The sequence below is a fragment of the Dermacentor albipictus genome, chromosome 8, assembly GCF_038994185.2.
Source record: "Dermacentor albipictus isolate Rhodes 1998 colony chromosome 8, USDA_Dalb.pri_finalv2, whole genome shotgun sequence".
NCBI lineage: Eukaryota > Metazoa > Arthropoda > Arachnida > Ixodida > Ixodidae > Dermacentor > Dermacentor albipictus.
Window position 1 is genome coordinate 4,873,370 of NC_091828.1, and position 16,025 is coordinate 4,889,394.

Below are 16,025 nucleotides of genomic sequence, written 5' to 3' on the forward strand. Positions count from 1 at the left end.
CTCATTATTTACCGCGAACCTTCTTTTTGTGCATCATGCAGAAGGTGTGTCGAGAATGCTTTTGGAATCCTGGTGACCCGGTGGAGGATCCTCGGAAGACAAATGGGGGCAAGCCCAGAAAATGCTGAGCAGGTGGTGAAGGCACTGTGCGTGCTTCACAACTTCCTGATGGATGCGCGCACAGGGAGTGATGACTTTTATTGTTGGCCCGGTTATGCGGATTCAGTAAGCTCATTGGGTCAACCACAGAGCGGCCAGTGGCGGAAATTACTTGTACAACTACCCATGCAGGTGGCCCGCACCAGGGCACACAACTTCAGACACATGGCACGATATGTCAGGGACATATACTTGCAGTACTTCAACAGCACTGCAGGGCGTGTTTCCTGGCAAGATGCCGTGATCTGAAGTTGCAGTCTTGGTGTCGTCGTACCTTTCTAAAAGTGAGTGGTCTTTGTTGAGCTTGTGCATAAAAATGCCAAGGAATTTAGTAGCCACAGATAAATTGTCTGCAAATTCCTCCGTTTTCTTCCAAGGAAGTAGAACGTGATAGCAACCGTCCTTGTTAGTTATAGCTTTCTCGAACTGTTGTAGTGTCAGTTCACTGTCTATCATGCGATGCTGCACAGATCGCGATGTCTATTTTTCTGGACAACTTTTGGCGTTTTCAGAAGCGCATATGCTGGCACTGTTTCTGGGCACTGAAGTTAATCGAAGTACTCCAGAAGACTTTGCAACTTTCTCTGCTTTCGTCTTCCGAAGCACTGAGTCGGTCTCTGCTTGAACCGTTGATACCACTGTGGATGCTGTCGTTGGCTTTCCAAGCTCGTAAAATTTAAGCGCCAAATCTGACAGCAAGACTCACAAGAGAGTCCCGTAACATGGAACAATAAGTGGGTGTAGGCTTATGCCAAGAGCTTCGACTGAGACTTGGTCATAGAGACCACGAAGTTGCCTGACATTCAAAGATGACGAGACTTGCCTCGGATCTCAAAGGCTCCTAATGTGCTCTTGAACAATTATACTTTCATCTCCAAAACATTTCATGAGAATATCTGTGGGGTCCTGATAGCACTCTTCGGTTGCTTGGAGTACAGATATGGCCGAAGTGGCTGCTCCACTGAGTAGTACAACCCCCCATGCCAGGTAAACCACCCATGCCACTCAGGTGAATAAAATTGTCAATAGTGGTGAGCTCTTCCTTAATGTGCAGGGACGTCTGTTGTGGTACAACATGCAGATATTCTAGTCCTGCAGGCAAAGTGCCCATTGGGCAAAATGGCCCGAGGTATTTTTCAAGAACAACAGCCAGGGTAGTGCAAGGTGGTCTGTAACTACATCAAATGGACGGCCATACAAATAAGGCCGAAACTTAGAGCTTAGATGATGGCCAGGCATTATTTTTCTGTCACAGGGTAATTTGTCTCAGCTTTCGTAAGCGTACGACTTACATAAGCCACAACATATTCAGGACACCCTTGTTTCCGCTGGGCAAGAACATTGCCAAGGACAGTACCACTGGCGTCTGTGTCGACCTCTGCAGGGGCTGATAAGTCAAGACGGCGAAAAAAGATGTTGGCAAAAGACAAAGCCTTGTGAAGGCTTCGTCTCTCTCGGACGATCACGAAGTAAGGAGCCCGTTGCTGCTAAGCCGTTGGTTCACCACTGCAAAGGTGGAGCCTCTCTTAAGTTTCCAAATAGGCTTGTGATGTCTTCGGTTGTTGATACCTATTGGCTGACTCCCAGCAGTTCTAGGGAGGCTGGCTTCTAAGGAGCCTCACTTTTGCGTCGCTCAATTTCAGCAAGTTTCCATGTCACTATGTGGCTTGCGTCAGCGGTGCACTGCGATTCTTGAAGTTGGCGCTTATAGTAAAAATTAAAAGTGAATACTAAATCACCTCTGCCACCTTGACCTTTGAACCAGCGCTGTTGCCACCATGTAAGGACATGATGGTGATTGAATGGTGTTTGCCACCTTGTCTCCAAAAACAAAGCAGCATGAACATTCCAATAGGAATCAATGAAATACGCATCTGACTGCGCATTTCATTGCCCGTAATTGCGGCAATCTGTTTCACGAGACTGAGATTTTGGGCAGATGCATGGAAACAACTGCACGCAAACTTTCGGAGGCTTTCCATAAAAAAATGACACTAGATTGCGTTATCGACGTTTGTGTCTGTCCATTTGGAGCAGATATTTTGCTTCTTTAAATTCTGTCTCTTTGGTGAGCTTAACCATACGTAAGGCCGTTATCTTCTCTTTCAAGCTGGGCAGGGAACTCCAATGCCTATGTTGTGGTTGGAGCAACTGTAGTATCAGCTGAGCAGTGAACGAAGTAGATGTACTCTTGCTAATATAATACGTAAAGCAAAATTTTCAGCCGCACATTGCAGAATTTGTATTTAAGGCGGGAGGATGAACATAACAAAACAGCTCTTCAAATATTTCAGTCTTCTAACAAGGAAAGGATACCCTTCAAGGAAGAGCAGCACGAAGCAATATATATTAGCGTGGCGCAATAAAAGTATGTAACCAGAAAAAGAAAATTGCAGTTTCTTGTGCCGTGACCGAAAAGTGAACCTTTCCATTGTCAACCTTCATATTTGTAGCCGGTGTAGAGTTTGACTTCTAGTGTTGTGACATGGCCGCTGTTGACATGAAAGTCTAGGGCAGCCGGGAGGTATCCGTCGGCGCTCACCTGTAGGTAGAAAGAGGAACAATAACTATATCGGCGGCAGAAACCATGCAAAAATGTAGTATTTATTAGAAGATGATTTGACTTCCTTCTTTAAGTTGGATGAAGATATTGTCCCGAAAAAAATCTAACAATTGCAAGAACTGTAAGTCCCGAAACTAAGTGTTGATTGGGCAAACTTGCGCCCCTAAAAACAACTTACGCTCTAGGCAAAACGAAAATGTCGAGTACAGTAGGCTATTTCTGCATGACGGACTCTTGGAAGGTTCCGTCATAATATATGTACCCTATCTGCGAGCCTGACCTCCGGGAATCAACAACAATAACCAGAAGGCTAGTTCTGTAATAGATTTTTTCTGGTTGCCCTGATAAGCTTACAGCTGGAAATTGCCTTCCAGTCAAGCAATTATTACTAGATTACAGTTAAAACTGCTTCCTGCATAATTGTAATTATCTGAAAGATCAATTAAAACCGTGTGTTTGGCACAGTTCAGAAAGGTAATCGATTACTTTTGTTCATACCGAGTACCTAAAATATTCTTGGTACTAGATGAAGCGGAGGCGGAAGCGCATCGTAAGTAAAGGCTAAAAAATAGAACCTGACTTTTCAAGTTATGTTTATCGGCTTTCGTGGTATCGCGTAATGGCAGTGTGTAACGAGAACAAAAAAATTGGCTGAAGGCTTAGCTTGGTTAAGCCTTGAAGATTGCGAAAGCAATACCCTTGGCTGCGCCTTGGTTCGGCTGATGGTGTGGACATAGTTGCCCTTTGTTAAACTTTTGGCTATACATCATCCGACATAGCGCAAGCCAGCGCGCCGACCACTGCGAGGAGCCGAGCTGCAGCCCCATTTATCCTCCTAGCGTGACGTCACACCAGCGAGCGTCCTCTCTCGGTAGCGCCGCAGCAGCGGTGCGCAAGGCTTCGCCTCCGCCATCGATGCCGCGAGCTGGGACCCCGTCTCTCGGTGTGGCGTGACGTCACACGGTCACATGACACGCAGCTGTGTAAGGAGGCGCCACGACCACCGATGGGCCGAAAATGCGAGCAGTATTGCTCTCGCAATACTTGTTGTTTGCGTGTTCACTTATGTATTATGCAAATTATGTACTAATGTATTCCCACCCCTTATGTAATACCCCTATCCAGGGGTCTTTAAGGTAATAAAATGAAATGAAATGAAATGAAACAGTAAACCCGAAAAGGAGGGATCGGTGGCAAGGACATAACCCCACACGCCGCGACGTCCTGAACCCGTGGCTGCTGGAACGTCATTTTCACTGTTGCCCCGCAAATTAACTGCCTTCATACATCATCGTCACAGCATGCAAACCAATGGTCGCTTGTCTTTTTCCTTCGTTCTTCTTGTGACTTGCGAGTTTGCTGTCCATTCTTTCGGGTGTCGTGCTTATGCTTCTCATAGGTTGGCAATGTAAATAAACACACAAATTGTTTTAATGCGTAAGCATGCATTCTTTGATGAGCTACCCAGCCCTGTTATGCGAAAAGTCGATGCCTTGCATCGGAACAAAAAGTCGCAGTTTCGCGAGAAAGGCGAAGCACCGATTGAGATAGCAATTAGTAGATGGCTACACGAAGTTACAATTGTAGTTTTATTGGCCGTATAAACTAGTAAACATTCGCTTACTAACGGAATTAACAAGCACGGTGTCAAGCGTGTACAGGTAAACATGAATACATGTCGGGCGACGACCAGGGAAACTCGCTGTGAAAACGCTGGAGTGAGGAATCGCTGGGGCAGAAGCCAGCTAATTCAACTTCGTGCCCTCCCCCCCCCCCTCTCTAACTTCAACGCGAACGAAAGTTAGAAAGCACAGCGCATGCGAAGCTACCGGCACAACGGGCACTCTGCAAAGAGAGAGAAAAACTTTATTGCTCAGTTAATCGGAGTTATGGCAGGTCTGGGTGGGGCCCTCAGTCCAGGGCTCTGCAAGCATCGCAGATAAATTTGAATACGAGAGCCGCGCGGGCGAGCACTTTCGCCACGTGGCAGGATACAGCGCCCGCAGGGCCGCGCCGTAAGCAGCAGCCGCTAAAGCCCCTTAACCTTCGTAAAGTAGCGATACTCTCCTCCTCCGCCTTCACTCCTCCTGGCTTCTCCTTTCTTGCGCGCTACCTCCTCGACCGTGGCGCCACCTACACTGCTCGAGCGTAGCAACGGCGCCAACATGCGCTCCTCGCCAATCCGGAGATGCTTCCCGAGCAAAAATGGCGCTGAAGCAAGACGCGAAGGCCCACGTGATGCTATTAGGCCAATAGCGACACGGCGGGGGCCTCGGCCAGAGCGCGCGAGGAGGAGGCGGCATTCTTCAAAGCGTGGCACTACTCTACGCAGTTTAAGGGGTTTTAGCAGCCGCTAAAGTCCCTTCTTTGCTCACGCAGGCGAGATTGCGCCGCGTTAACCGCCTCACCCGGCTCACCCTCACAAGCTTTCACTCGCGCCTACAGCATACGGCGCGCGGCGACGATTTTATTGCCCTTGGACTGTACGGGACCTCATGGCGAGGGCGAGGGCGACGCCGACGGGAGAATGCGCCAGAAGTGCCCATATAGTTGTTACCTCAAGAAAATGCGCATTTCCAACGACATTCAATTGTTATCATAGTGTAAATGTAAATGGTTTGAAGCCTTGAGCGATAAGGAAAAATTTCAAGCAACAAATAGGTAAGAGAATACCCAGAGATACATACGGTTCCTTGGAAAACGCATGACGAAGCTTATAGTAGGAGTGGGTCAACCGCAATTTGAGGGTGAGTCAACTTAATATTTGGAGGTAAGCAAAGTGAAAATTGGGTGTGGGCGAACTTAAATTTGGAGATGGGCCAACATAAATTAAGTGTGGGTCAATTTCAAATTTAAGGGTGCGCCACCTAAATTTAAGGGTGGGCCAAGTTCAAATCTATGGTGGGTCAAGTTAAATTAGGGGGTGGGCAAATTTGCAGTCTGAGGTGCGCACACTTCCATTTCGGGCTGGGCCAACATGACGTTCCGAGGCGGACGCAGTGAAATTAGGGGGTGGGCCAACTTGAAATTTGGATGTGGGCCAAACTGAGATGTTTGGGTGGCCCAATGTCCAGTTCTACGCTGCTGAGCGTCTTTCGAGTTATGAACCCCTGGCGGGCAAGTAGTACGTTGAGATGATTGGCACATTTTCATTGGGCCTTACCGAGGCGCAGTCAGAACGTCGGCGAAAGCTTGCATGGACAAACAGCGCACGCGTAGTACAGGCTTGCGAGAGAGACAGCGAGGGTGACGTTGCGTCACGAAGATGCTATCTTTCCTCATGCAACGCCTCAAGCGATACTCTGGCAGCTGGTGTTCCGCTTCAACCACCTGCTCCGTCAAGGCGCGCTCGTGCCTGCCATTACGGCACGATTGGTACAATCGCATTGAAGAGGCCCGATGCGGCGAGAAAATCTGACAATTGCCTACTCAAGCATAAGCATTCTTTGCCATCGGAAAGGTCTTGGGTAGACGCGCATAAGCTAGGAAAAGCAAGTAAGCAAAACTAAGCAAGAACAAAGTCCCACGAGAGCGAGCAATGCTTATGCATTACCGTACACAATTATGAGAATTTCTGCATGTTTTTTGCTTAACAATCACTTCACCCTAGACAAAATTTAATTATGGGGTTTCGCGTGTCAAAACTACGATATGATTATGATGCAAGCCGCAGTGGGAACTCCGGGAATTTGGACCACCTGGCGTTCTTTAGGTGCACCTAAATTTATATACACGGGTGTTTTCGCATTTCGCCCCAACAAAATGCGGCCGCCGCTGACGGAATCCAATCCCGCGTTCTCGCGCTTACCAGCCCGATACTGCAGCCAATCAGCAAGCACGGTTGGTCATTTCCCCCTAGTCTCAGACCTACTAACATTGCCTCACCCCAGTTGACTCAGAATCAGCCGCACCGATGTTCCACTCATCCTGGCTAACTTAGACTAATCATATTCTACTCAAGCTCATCAAATTCTCCTCAGCCGAGCTCACTCGCCCTGTGACTCGCCGAGATCAAGCTAAACGCATCAATAATGAAACTAAATCTCGGTTTGTAAGGCCTTGCCTTGCACCGTAAGTTTATGCGCTATACCTTTTTCATAAAATTTACTACTCTTGTAGTGTTCCTAAAGGGTCCTGAACCACTTTCAGTCGAAGTCTAGAAGTGGATTTTCAGTTAACATACACTATTTTAGAAAAACCTTCCCGCAAAAAAATATGACTTGAATGCTTTCATCAGAAGCGGAGTTATTAGCAGCGAATGCTCGCCTATGATCCCGTTTGCGGCACTCCCACTCCTTCTTCAGTGCCTTGCACTGCCAAGGCTGCAGTGGAGCGGGGCATGCTCACAACGCTCCGTCTACTGAAGTGACCCTGGCATGCACCTCAAATGTGATTGTGGATGTTCCCAAAGACACAAATAATTCAACTTTTGCATCTATGACGTGCGAAACGCGATTGTCAGCGAGACGAAGTGCGCTCAGTGAGCAGACTCGTCGCGGCACCCGCAGCGGCCGAGGTACATACCACCATCATCATCATCATCATCATCATCATCATCATCATCATCAGCCTGGTTACGCCCACTGCAGGGCAAAGGCCTCTCCCATGCTTCTCCAACAACCCCGGTCATGTACTAGTTGTGGCCATGCCGTGCCTGCAAACTTCTTAATCTCATCCGCCCACCTAACTTTCTACCGCCCTCTGCTACGCTTCCCTTCCCTTGGAATCAATTCCGTAACGCTTAATCACCAGCCGCAGCTACGCGCAACTGTAGTGGGTTTGCGATATGTTTGCTTTGTTCACGCAGAGCTTGAATGCGTGCTCGCGCGCGCGTGCCCCTGTCTGGCCGTGTTACGTGGTGGGGACCGGCTTTGTCCTACACCAGCTTGACAACTACTGATAGTAGCCACATCCAGCTTGCGCAATTTGAAGTGCTGTCAATAGCTCTATACGAAGCGCACTCTTCCAATGCATCCAGACAGGAGCGGCCGGCAGTGAGCATGCCCTTGCAAGCGGGCGCGTGCTCTCACCTGGTGTTTCGCCTGGTTTGAAGCTAGTCAAATTTAGCAAGACCAGAATACTATTTCCATAACTGACCCTGGGAACATTTAACACTCTAACTGCCTCGAGTGAAGCCAGCTTAGCAGGTATCTGAGGAGCTATCAGATATGTCTGGGATATCATTGGCCATGATGAGGTTAGAAATACTGGTGAGGCTTATACAGTGCTGAGAAATGGCCACGTCCTCTGCTATAGAGGACTTCTTAGATGAGAAGCAATACGGAGTAGGAATCCTAATTCATGAGGACACAGCGGGCACCATGGACGAATTGTACAACATTAGTGAGACGGTAGCAGTAGTCGTAATAAGATTTGATAAGGGATAAATAGTGTTACGTGTGGAAAGACACAGAATAAAGAGGCTATATACAGGCTATTTACACTGAAGACAGCGATGGCGTAGAGGTAGAACACCCGCCTCGCGTGCAAGAGGTCCGTGGTTCAAATCCCGGTGCCGGCAATTTTCGACCGGATAAAAAAAAACAATCCGCGTGTTGATAAAATTGCATAAACAGGCCTGGAGTGTGGCCCGATCCCGGTGACCAGAACCGGTAACGCACTCCCTCAGCGGAGCAGGATTGGCCACCCTGCTGCAGTACTTGGCCACAACCTCCTATATGAACAACACAATCAAACCACCGGCCTTCAGTACCCAGCAGCTGTGAAGCAACTGACCACTGCGGCGGTCAGGCCTGCGACGCAGCAGAGGGTGCTAAGAATCAGTGGCTCCAGACAGGGCGCCATTGGAATATGAACCTGGCAACGTTTAACGCTAGAACGTTATCTAGTGCGGCGAGTCTAGCAGTGCGATTGGAGGAACTAGAGGGCAGTAAATGGGATATAATAGGGCTCAGTGAAGTTAGGAGGCCAAAAGAAGCATATACAGTGCTAAGAAGCAGGCACGTCCTGTGCTACCGGGGTTTAGCGGAGAGAAGAGAACTAGGCGTCGGATCCCTGATCAATAAGAATATAGCTAGTAACATACACGAATTCTATAGCATTAACGAGAGGGTGGCAGGTCTTGTTGCGAAACTTAACAAGAGGTACAAAATGAAGATTGTACAGGTATACGCCCCTAAATACAGTCATGATAACCAGGAAGTCGAAAGCTTCTATGCAGACGTGGAATCGGCGATGGGTAGAGTGAAAACTAAACACACTATACTAATGGGCGACTTCCATGCTAAGGTAGGCAAGAAGCAGGCTGGAGAGAAGGCAGTGGGGGAATATGGCATAGGCACTAGGAATATCAGGGGGGAGTATTTAGTAGAGTATGGGGAACAGAATAACATGAGCATAATGAATACCTTCTTCCGCAAGCGGGATAGCCGAAAGTGGACGTGGACGAGCCCGAACAGTGAGACAAGAAATGAAATAGACCTCATACTCTGCGCTAACCCTGGCATCATACAAGATGTGGACGTGCTCGGCAAGGTGCGCTGCAGTGACCACAGGACGGTAAGTACTCGAATTAAAACAGACATGAGAAGGGAACGGAAGAAACTGGTACATATGAAGTCGATCAATGAGTTAGCGGTAAGAGGGAAAATGGAGGAATTCCAGATCAAGCTACAGAACAGGTATTCGGCTTTAACCCAGAAAGAGGACCTTAGTGCTGAAGCAATGAACGACAATCTTGTGGGCATCATTAGGGAGTGTGCAATGGAAGTCGGTGGTAATTCCGTTAGGCAGGATACCAGTAAACTATCGCAGGAGACGAAAGATATGATCAAGAAACGCCAATGTATGAAAGCCGCTAACCTTACAGCTAGAATAGAACTGGCAGAAATTTCGAAGGTAATCAGCAAGCGTAAGACAGCTGACATAAGGAAGCATATTATGGATAGAATTGAACATATATGCTCTCAGGAACGGAGGAAGCCCAAAACAGTGAAGAAAAAACTAGGAAATGGCAAGGATCAGATGTATGCGTTAAGAGACAAAGCCCGCAATATCATTACTAATATGGATGAGATAGTTCAAGTAGCTGAGGAGTTCTGTAGAGATTTATACAGTACTAGTGGCACCCACGACGATAATGGAAGAGAAAATAGCCTAGAGGAATTCGAAATCCCACAGGTAACGCCGGAAGAAGTAAACAAAGCCTTGGGAGATATGCAAAGAGGGAAGACAGCTGGGGAGGATCAGGTAACAGCAGATTTGTTGAAGGATGGTGGGCAGATTGTTCTAGAGAAACTGGCCACCCTGTATATGCAATGCCTTATAACGTCGAGCGTACCGGGATCTTAGAAAAACGCTAGCACAATCCTAATCCATAAGAATGGGGACGCCAAAGACTTGAAAAATTATAGACCGATCAGCTTACTGTCCGTTGCCTACAAAGTGTTCACTAAGGTAATCGCAAATAGAATCAGGAACACCTTAGACACCTTAGACCAGGCAGGATTCCGTAAAGGCTACTCAACAATAGATCATATTCACACTATCAATCAAGTGATAGAAAAATGTGTGGAATATAACCAACCCTTATATATAGCTTTCATTGATTACGAGAAAGCATTTGATTCTGTCGAAACCTCAGCAGTCATGGAGGCATTACGGAATCAGGGTTTAGACGAGCCGTATGTAAAAATACTGAAAGATATCTATAGTGGCTCCACAGCCGCCGTAGTCCTCCATATAAAAGCAACAAAATCCCAATAAAGAAAGGTGTCAGGCAGGGAGATACGACCTCTCCAATGCTATTCACAGCGTGTTTACAAGAGATATTCAGAGACCTGGATTGGGAAGAAATGGGGATAAAATTTAATGGAGAATACCTTAGTAACTTGCGATTCGCTGATGATATTGCCTTGCTTAGTAACTCAGGGGACCAACTGCAATGCATGCTCAATTACCTGGAGAGGCAAAGCAGAAGAGTGGGTCTACAAATTAATCTGCAGAAAACTAAAGTAATGTTTAACAGTCTCGGAAGAGAACAGCAATTTATAATAGGCAGCGAGGCACTGGAAGTCGTAAGGGAATACATCTACTTAGGGCAGGTAGTGACTGCGGATCCTGATCATGAGACGGAAATTATCACAAGAAAAAGAATGGGCTGGGGTGTGTTTGGCAGGCATTCTCAGATCATGAACAGCAGGTTGCCATTATCCCTCAAGAGAAAAGTGTATAATAGCTGTGTCTTACCAGTACTCACCTACGGGGCAGAAACCTGGAGGCTTACGAAAAGGGTTCTACTCAAATTGAAGACGACGCAATGAGCTACGGAAAGAAGAATGATACGTGTAACGTTAAGGGATAAGAAAAGAGCAGATTGGTTGAGGGGACAAACGCGAGTTAATGATATCTTAGTTAAAATCAAGAAAAAGAAATTGGCATGGGCAGGACATGTAATGAGGACGGAAGATAACTGATGGTCATTAAGGGTTACGGACTGGATTCCAAGGGAAGGAAAGCGTAGCAGGGGACGGCAGAAAGTTAGGTGGGCGGATGAGATTAAGAACTTTGCAGGGATGGCATGGCCACAATTACTACATGACCGGGGTTGTTAGAGAAATATGGGAGAGGCCTTTGCCCTGCAGTGGGCGTAACCAGGCTGATGATGATGATGATGATGATGATGATGATGATCACACTGAAGACAGATCGCCAGGCCGACACTCGCTCGCGCCAAGGGCACAGACGACACTCGCGGCGGCTCGTCCCTTGAGCATCGCTCGATGATATCGTAATACTAGCTCCCAGCGGCAAAAGTGCCGTCACGGGGATGTTAAATATCCAAGGTGCGTGGAGAGTTGTAGGGTTTGAGTCGGGCGACTTGGACAATGACACTGGTTGTCTCAGCGGTGGACATAAAAGGGCGTGGCTAGAGCGATTTTGTAGGTGACATCGGTTACTTGGCGAAGCACGCGATGTGGGCCTGGGTAGCAGGAAAGCAGTTTTTCACAAAGGCCAACTTTACGCGATGGTGACCAAAGCAACATGAGGGTTCCGGGCACAAAATGGACATCACGATGATGGAGGTCGTAGCGTTGCTTTTGCTTGCCTTGAGACACTTGTAGACGAGTGCGCGCAGTTGGCGAGCATGGTAAGCATGGGCGAAAGCATCACGGGCATAAACGCTAGTTGAAGCTGTGGTGGACGGAAGCAGTGCCCAGTGGTAGCGTCGGTTCACGGACATACAAGAGTAAAAAGGCGAACAACCAGCAGTTCCGAGACGGGAAAAGTTGTACGCAAAGGTAATGTAAGGCAGAGCCTGGTCCCAGTCACGGTGGTTGTTTGAAACGTATTTGAATAGCATGTCTGTAAGGGTACGGTTCAAACGCTCATAGAGGCTGTTCCTTTGAGGGTGGTAGGAGGTGGTAAATTTATGCTGTATTGAGCAGGCACGCATGATGTCGTCAATGACTTTGGCTAAGAACGTACGGCCACGGTCTGTTAGCAATTGAGGCGGAACACCATGAATCAAAATGATATCATGGAGGAGGAAGTCCGCAACATCAGTCGCGCAACTGGTCGGAAGAGCGCGGCTTACGGCATATCGGGTCGCGTAGTCCACCGCGACTGCAACCCACTTGTCTCCTGATGTGGATTCCGGAAATGGGCTTAGGTCTAAGCCGACATAATGGAAGGGCTCGGCAGGGATGTCAAGCGGCTGTAGGTAACCAGCGGGGAGCTGGGAATGCTTCTTGCGTCGTTGGCAATGTTCACAAGCGGCGACGTAACGTCGTACGGAACGGGCAAGGCCCGGCCAGAAAAAACAGCCACGGACACGGTCATAGGCTCGAGATACGCTGAGGTGTCCCGCCGTTGGTACGTCATGAAGCTCTTGTAAAACGGTTGAGCGGAGGTGTTTAGGTATGACAAGTAAGAACTCAGAGCTGTCCGGAGAAGGTTACGACGGTACAGAGTACCGTCGCAGAGGATGAAGAGGCGTAGAGTGGCGTCGGCCGGATAGTGCTCAAAACGGTCGATGAGTGCTCTGATGTAGGCGTCACGACGTTGCTCGTCGGTGAAATGAAGCAGCTGCGACACAGAGAATACACAATGAGCACTGGTAATATTGGAGGAATCAGGGTCGTCAACAGGCTAACGCGACAAGCTGTCAGCGTCTTGGTGCAGGCGGCCAGACTTGTAGACCACGGAATATGAAAATTCTTGTAGCCTCAAAGCCCATCGACCAAGCCGGCCTGTAGGATCCTTTAGTGATGAGAGCCAGCAGAGAGCATGATGGTCAGTGACTAAGGAAAAAGAGCGACCGTAAAGGTAAGGACCGAACTTCACAACCACCCAGACTACAGCAAGGCATTCTTGTTCCGTAATGGAATAGTTGCGCTCCGATGGTGTCAGGAGGCGGCTCGCATAAGCAATAACGCGATCTTGGCCACGCTGACGCAGGGCTAAGACGGCACCTACGCCATGACCGCTGGAATCTGTACGCAATTCTGTTGGGGCATCAAGGTCGCAGTGGGCGAGAATGGGTGGTGAGGAGAGAAGAGTGACGAGACGAGAGAAGGCGGTGGCTTCTGCAGTACCCTACGAGAATTGAACGCTTTTCTTCAAAAGATTAGGGAGGGGTGTAGCAATTGCCGTAAAACCTTGAACAAAACGACGAAAGTACGAGCATAGCCCTACAAAACTTCGAACGTCTGCGGCTGTCTTCAAAACCGGAAAGTCACGGACAGTGCGACTTTTGTCGGGATCAGGCTGTGCTCGGGAAGCATCAACCAGGTGGCCCAGAAGAGTAATTTGGTGGCGGCCGAAACGACATTTGGACGAGATAAGTTTCAGCTTCGCCTTTCGAAATACATCAAGTATAGCTGTTAGACGCTCAAGGTGAGTGTCGAACGTGGGCGAGAAGACGATGATGTCGTCGAGGTAGCAGAGACAAGTGGACCATTTGAAACCACGGAGCAAGGAGTCCATCATACGCTCAAAGGTAGCAGGGGGCGCTGCATAATCCAAACGGCATTACTTCAAATTGGTATAGGCCATCAGGTGTGATGAACGCGGTTTTTTCTCTGTCCATATCGTGAACAGCAATCTGCCAGTATCCAGAACGAAGATCGATGGAAGAGAAATAGCTGGAACCGTGGAGGTAGTCAAGGGCGTCGTCTATACGTTGGAGCGGGTAGGCGTCCTTCTTAGTCATAATCATCGTCATCATCAGCCTGGTTATGCCCACTGCAGGGCAAAGGCCTCTCCCATACTTCTCCAACAACCCCGGTCATGTACTAATTGTGGCCATGCCGTCCCTGCAAACTTCTTAATCTCATCCGCCCACCTAACTTCCTGCCGCCCTCTGCTACGCTTCCCTTCCCTTGGAATCCATTCCGTAACCCTTAATGACCATCGGTTATCTTCCCTCCTTATTACATGTCCTGCCCATGCCCATTTATTTCTTGATTTCAACTGAGATGTCTAACTCGCGTTTGTTCCCTCACCCAATCTGCTCTTTTCTCAACCCTTAACGTTACACCTATCATTCTTCTTTCCATTGTTCGTTGCGTCGTCCTCAATTTGAGTAGAACTCTTTTCGTAAGCCTCCAGGTTTCTGCCCCGTAGGTGAGTACTGGTAAGACACAGCTATTATATACTTTCCTCTTGAGGGATAATGACAACCTGCTGTTGATGATCTGAAAATGCCCGCCAAACCCACTCCAGCGCATTCTTATTCTTCTCATTATTTTCATCTTATGATCCGGATCCGCCGTCACTTCCTGCCCTAAGTAGACGTATTCCCTTACGACTTCCAGTGCCTCGCTGCCTATGGTAAATTCCTATTCTCTTCCGAGACTGTTAAGCATTACTTTAGTTTTCTGCAGATTCATTTTTATACCCACTCTTCTGCTTTGCCTCTCCAGGTCAGTGAGCATGCATTGCAATTGGTCCCCTGAGTTACTAAGCAAGGCAATATCATCAGCGAATCGCAAGTTACTAAGGTATTCTCTATTAACTTTCATCCCCAGTTTTTCCAATCCAGGTCTATGAATACCTCCTGTAAACACGCTGTGAATAGCATTGGAGATATCGTATCTCCCTGCCTGACGCCTTTCTTTATTGGGATTTTGTTGCTTTCTTTATGGAGGACTACGGTGGCTGTGGAGGAGCTATAGATATCTTTCAGTATTTTTACACACAGCTCATCTGCACCCTGATTCCGTAATGCCTCCATGACTGCTGAGGTTTCGACAGAATCAAACGCTTTCTCGAACTCAATGAAAGCTATATATAAGGGTTGGTTATATTCCGCACATTTCTCTATAACCTGATTGATAGTGTGAATATGATCTATTGTTGAGTAGCCTTTACGGAATCCTGCCTGGTCCTTTGCTTGACAGAAGTCTAAGGTGTTCCTGATTCTATTTGCGATTACCTTATTAAATAGTTCGTAGGCAACGGACAGTAAGCTGATCGGTCTCTAATTTTTCAAGTCTTTGGCGTCCCCTTTCTTATGGAATAGTTTTATGTTAGCGTTCTTCCAAGATTCCGGTACGCTCGAGGTCATGAGGCATTGCGTATACAGGGTAGCCAGTTTCTCTAGAACAATCTGTCCAGAATCCTTCAACAAATCTGCTGTTACCTGATCCTCCCCAGCTGCCTTCCCGCTTTGCATATCTCCCAAGGCTTTCTTTACCTCTTCCGGCGTTACCTTTGGGATTTCGAATTCCTCTAGACTATTTTCTCTTCCATTATCGTCGTGGGTGCCACTGGTACTGTATAAATCTCTATAGAACTCCTCAGCCACTTGAACTATCTCATCTATATTAGTAATGATATTGCCGGCTTTGTCTCTTAACGCATACATCTGATTTTTGCCAATTCCTAGTTTCTTCTCCACTGTTTTTAGGCTTCCTCCGTTCCTGAGAGCGTGTTCAATTCTATCCATATTATACTTCCTTACGTCAGCTGTCTTACGCTTGTTGATTAACTTCGAAATTTCTGCCAGTTCTATTCAAGCTGTAGGATTAGAGGATTTCATACATTGGCGTTTCTTGATCAGATATTTCGTCTCCTGCGATAGTTCGCTGGTATCCTGCCTTACGGAGTTACCACCGACTTTCATTGCAGACTCCTTAATGATGGCCACAAGATTGTCGTTCATTGCTTCAACACTAAGGTCCTCTTCCTGAGTTAAAGCCGAATACCTGTTCTGCAGCTTGATCTGGAATTCCTCTATTTTCCCTCATACCGCTAACTCATTAATCGGCTTCTTATGTAGCAGTTTCTTCCGTTCCCTTCAAATGTCTAGGCTAATTCGAGTTCTTACCATCCTGTGGTC

At 47.6% G+C, this 16,025-nt stretch overlaps 2 protein-coding genes across 4 annotated transcripts in view; one reads left to right on the forward strand and one right to left on the reverse strand.

Annotated features, from left to right (window-relative positions):
• LOC135910445 (uncharacterized) overlaps positions 1 to 408 on the forward strand; it is a 71,745-nt gene extending 71,337 nt beyond the window's left edge. The window contains exon 8 of the mRNA XM_070523231.1: positions 42 to 408. Within this exon, the coding sequence (XP_070379332.1) occupies positions 42 to 408 (367 nt within the window). The remainder of the gene's footprint in view (positions 1 to 41) is intronic.
• Positions 409 to 2,483: 2,075 nt separating this feature from the next.
• The window catches only part of LOC135910434 (carboxypeptidase M-like), a 314,184-nt gene continuing 300,642 nt past the window's right edge, over positions 2,484 to 16,025 (reverse strand). For all 3 annotated transcript variants that reach the window (XM_065442471.1, XM_065442470.1, XM_065442469.1), the window contains one exon: positions 2,484 to 2,701. In XM_065442471.1, coding sequence (XP_065298543.1) covers positions 2,594 to 2,701 — 108 coding nt within the window. In that variant the 3' untranslated portion in view covers positions 2,484 to 2,593. The remainder of the gene's footprint in view (positions 2,702 to 16,025) is intronic.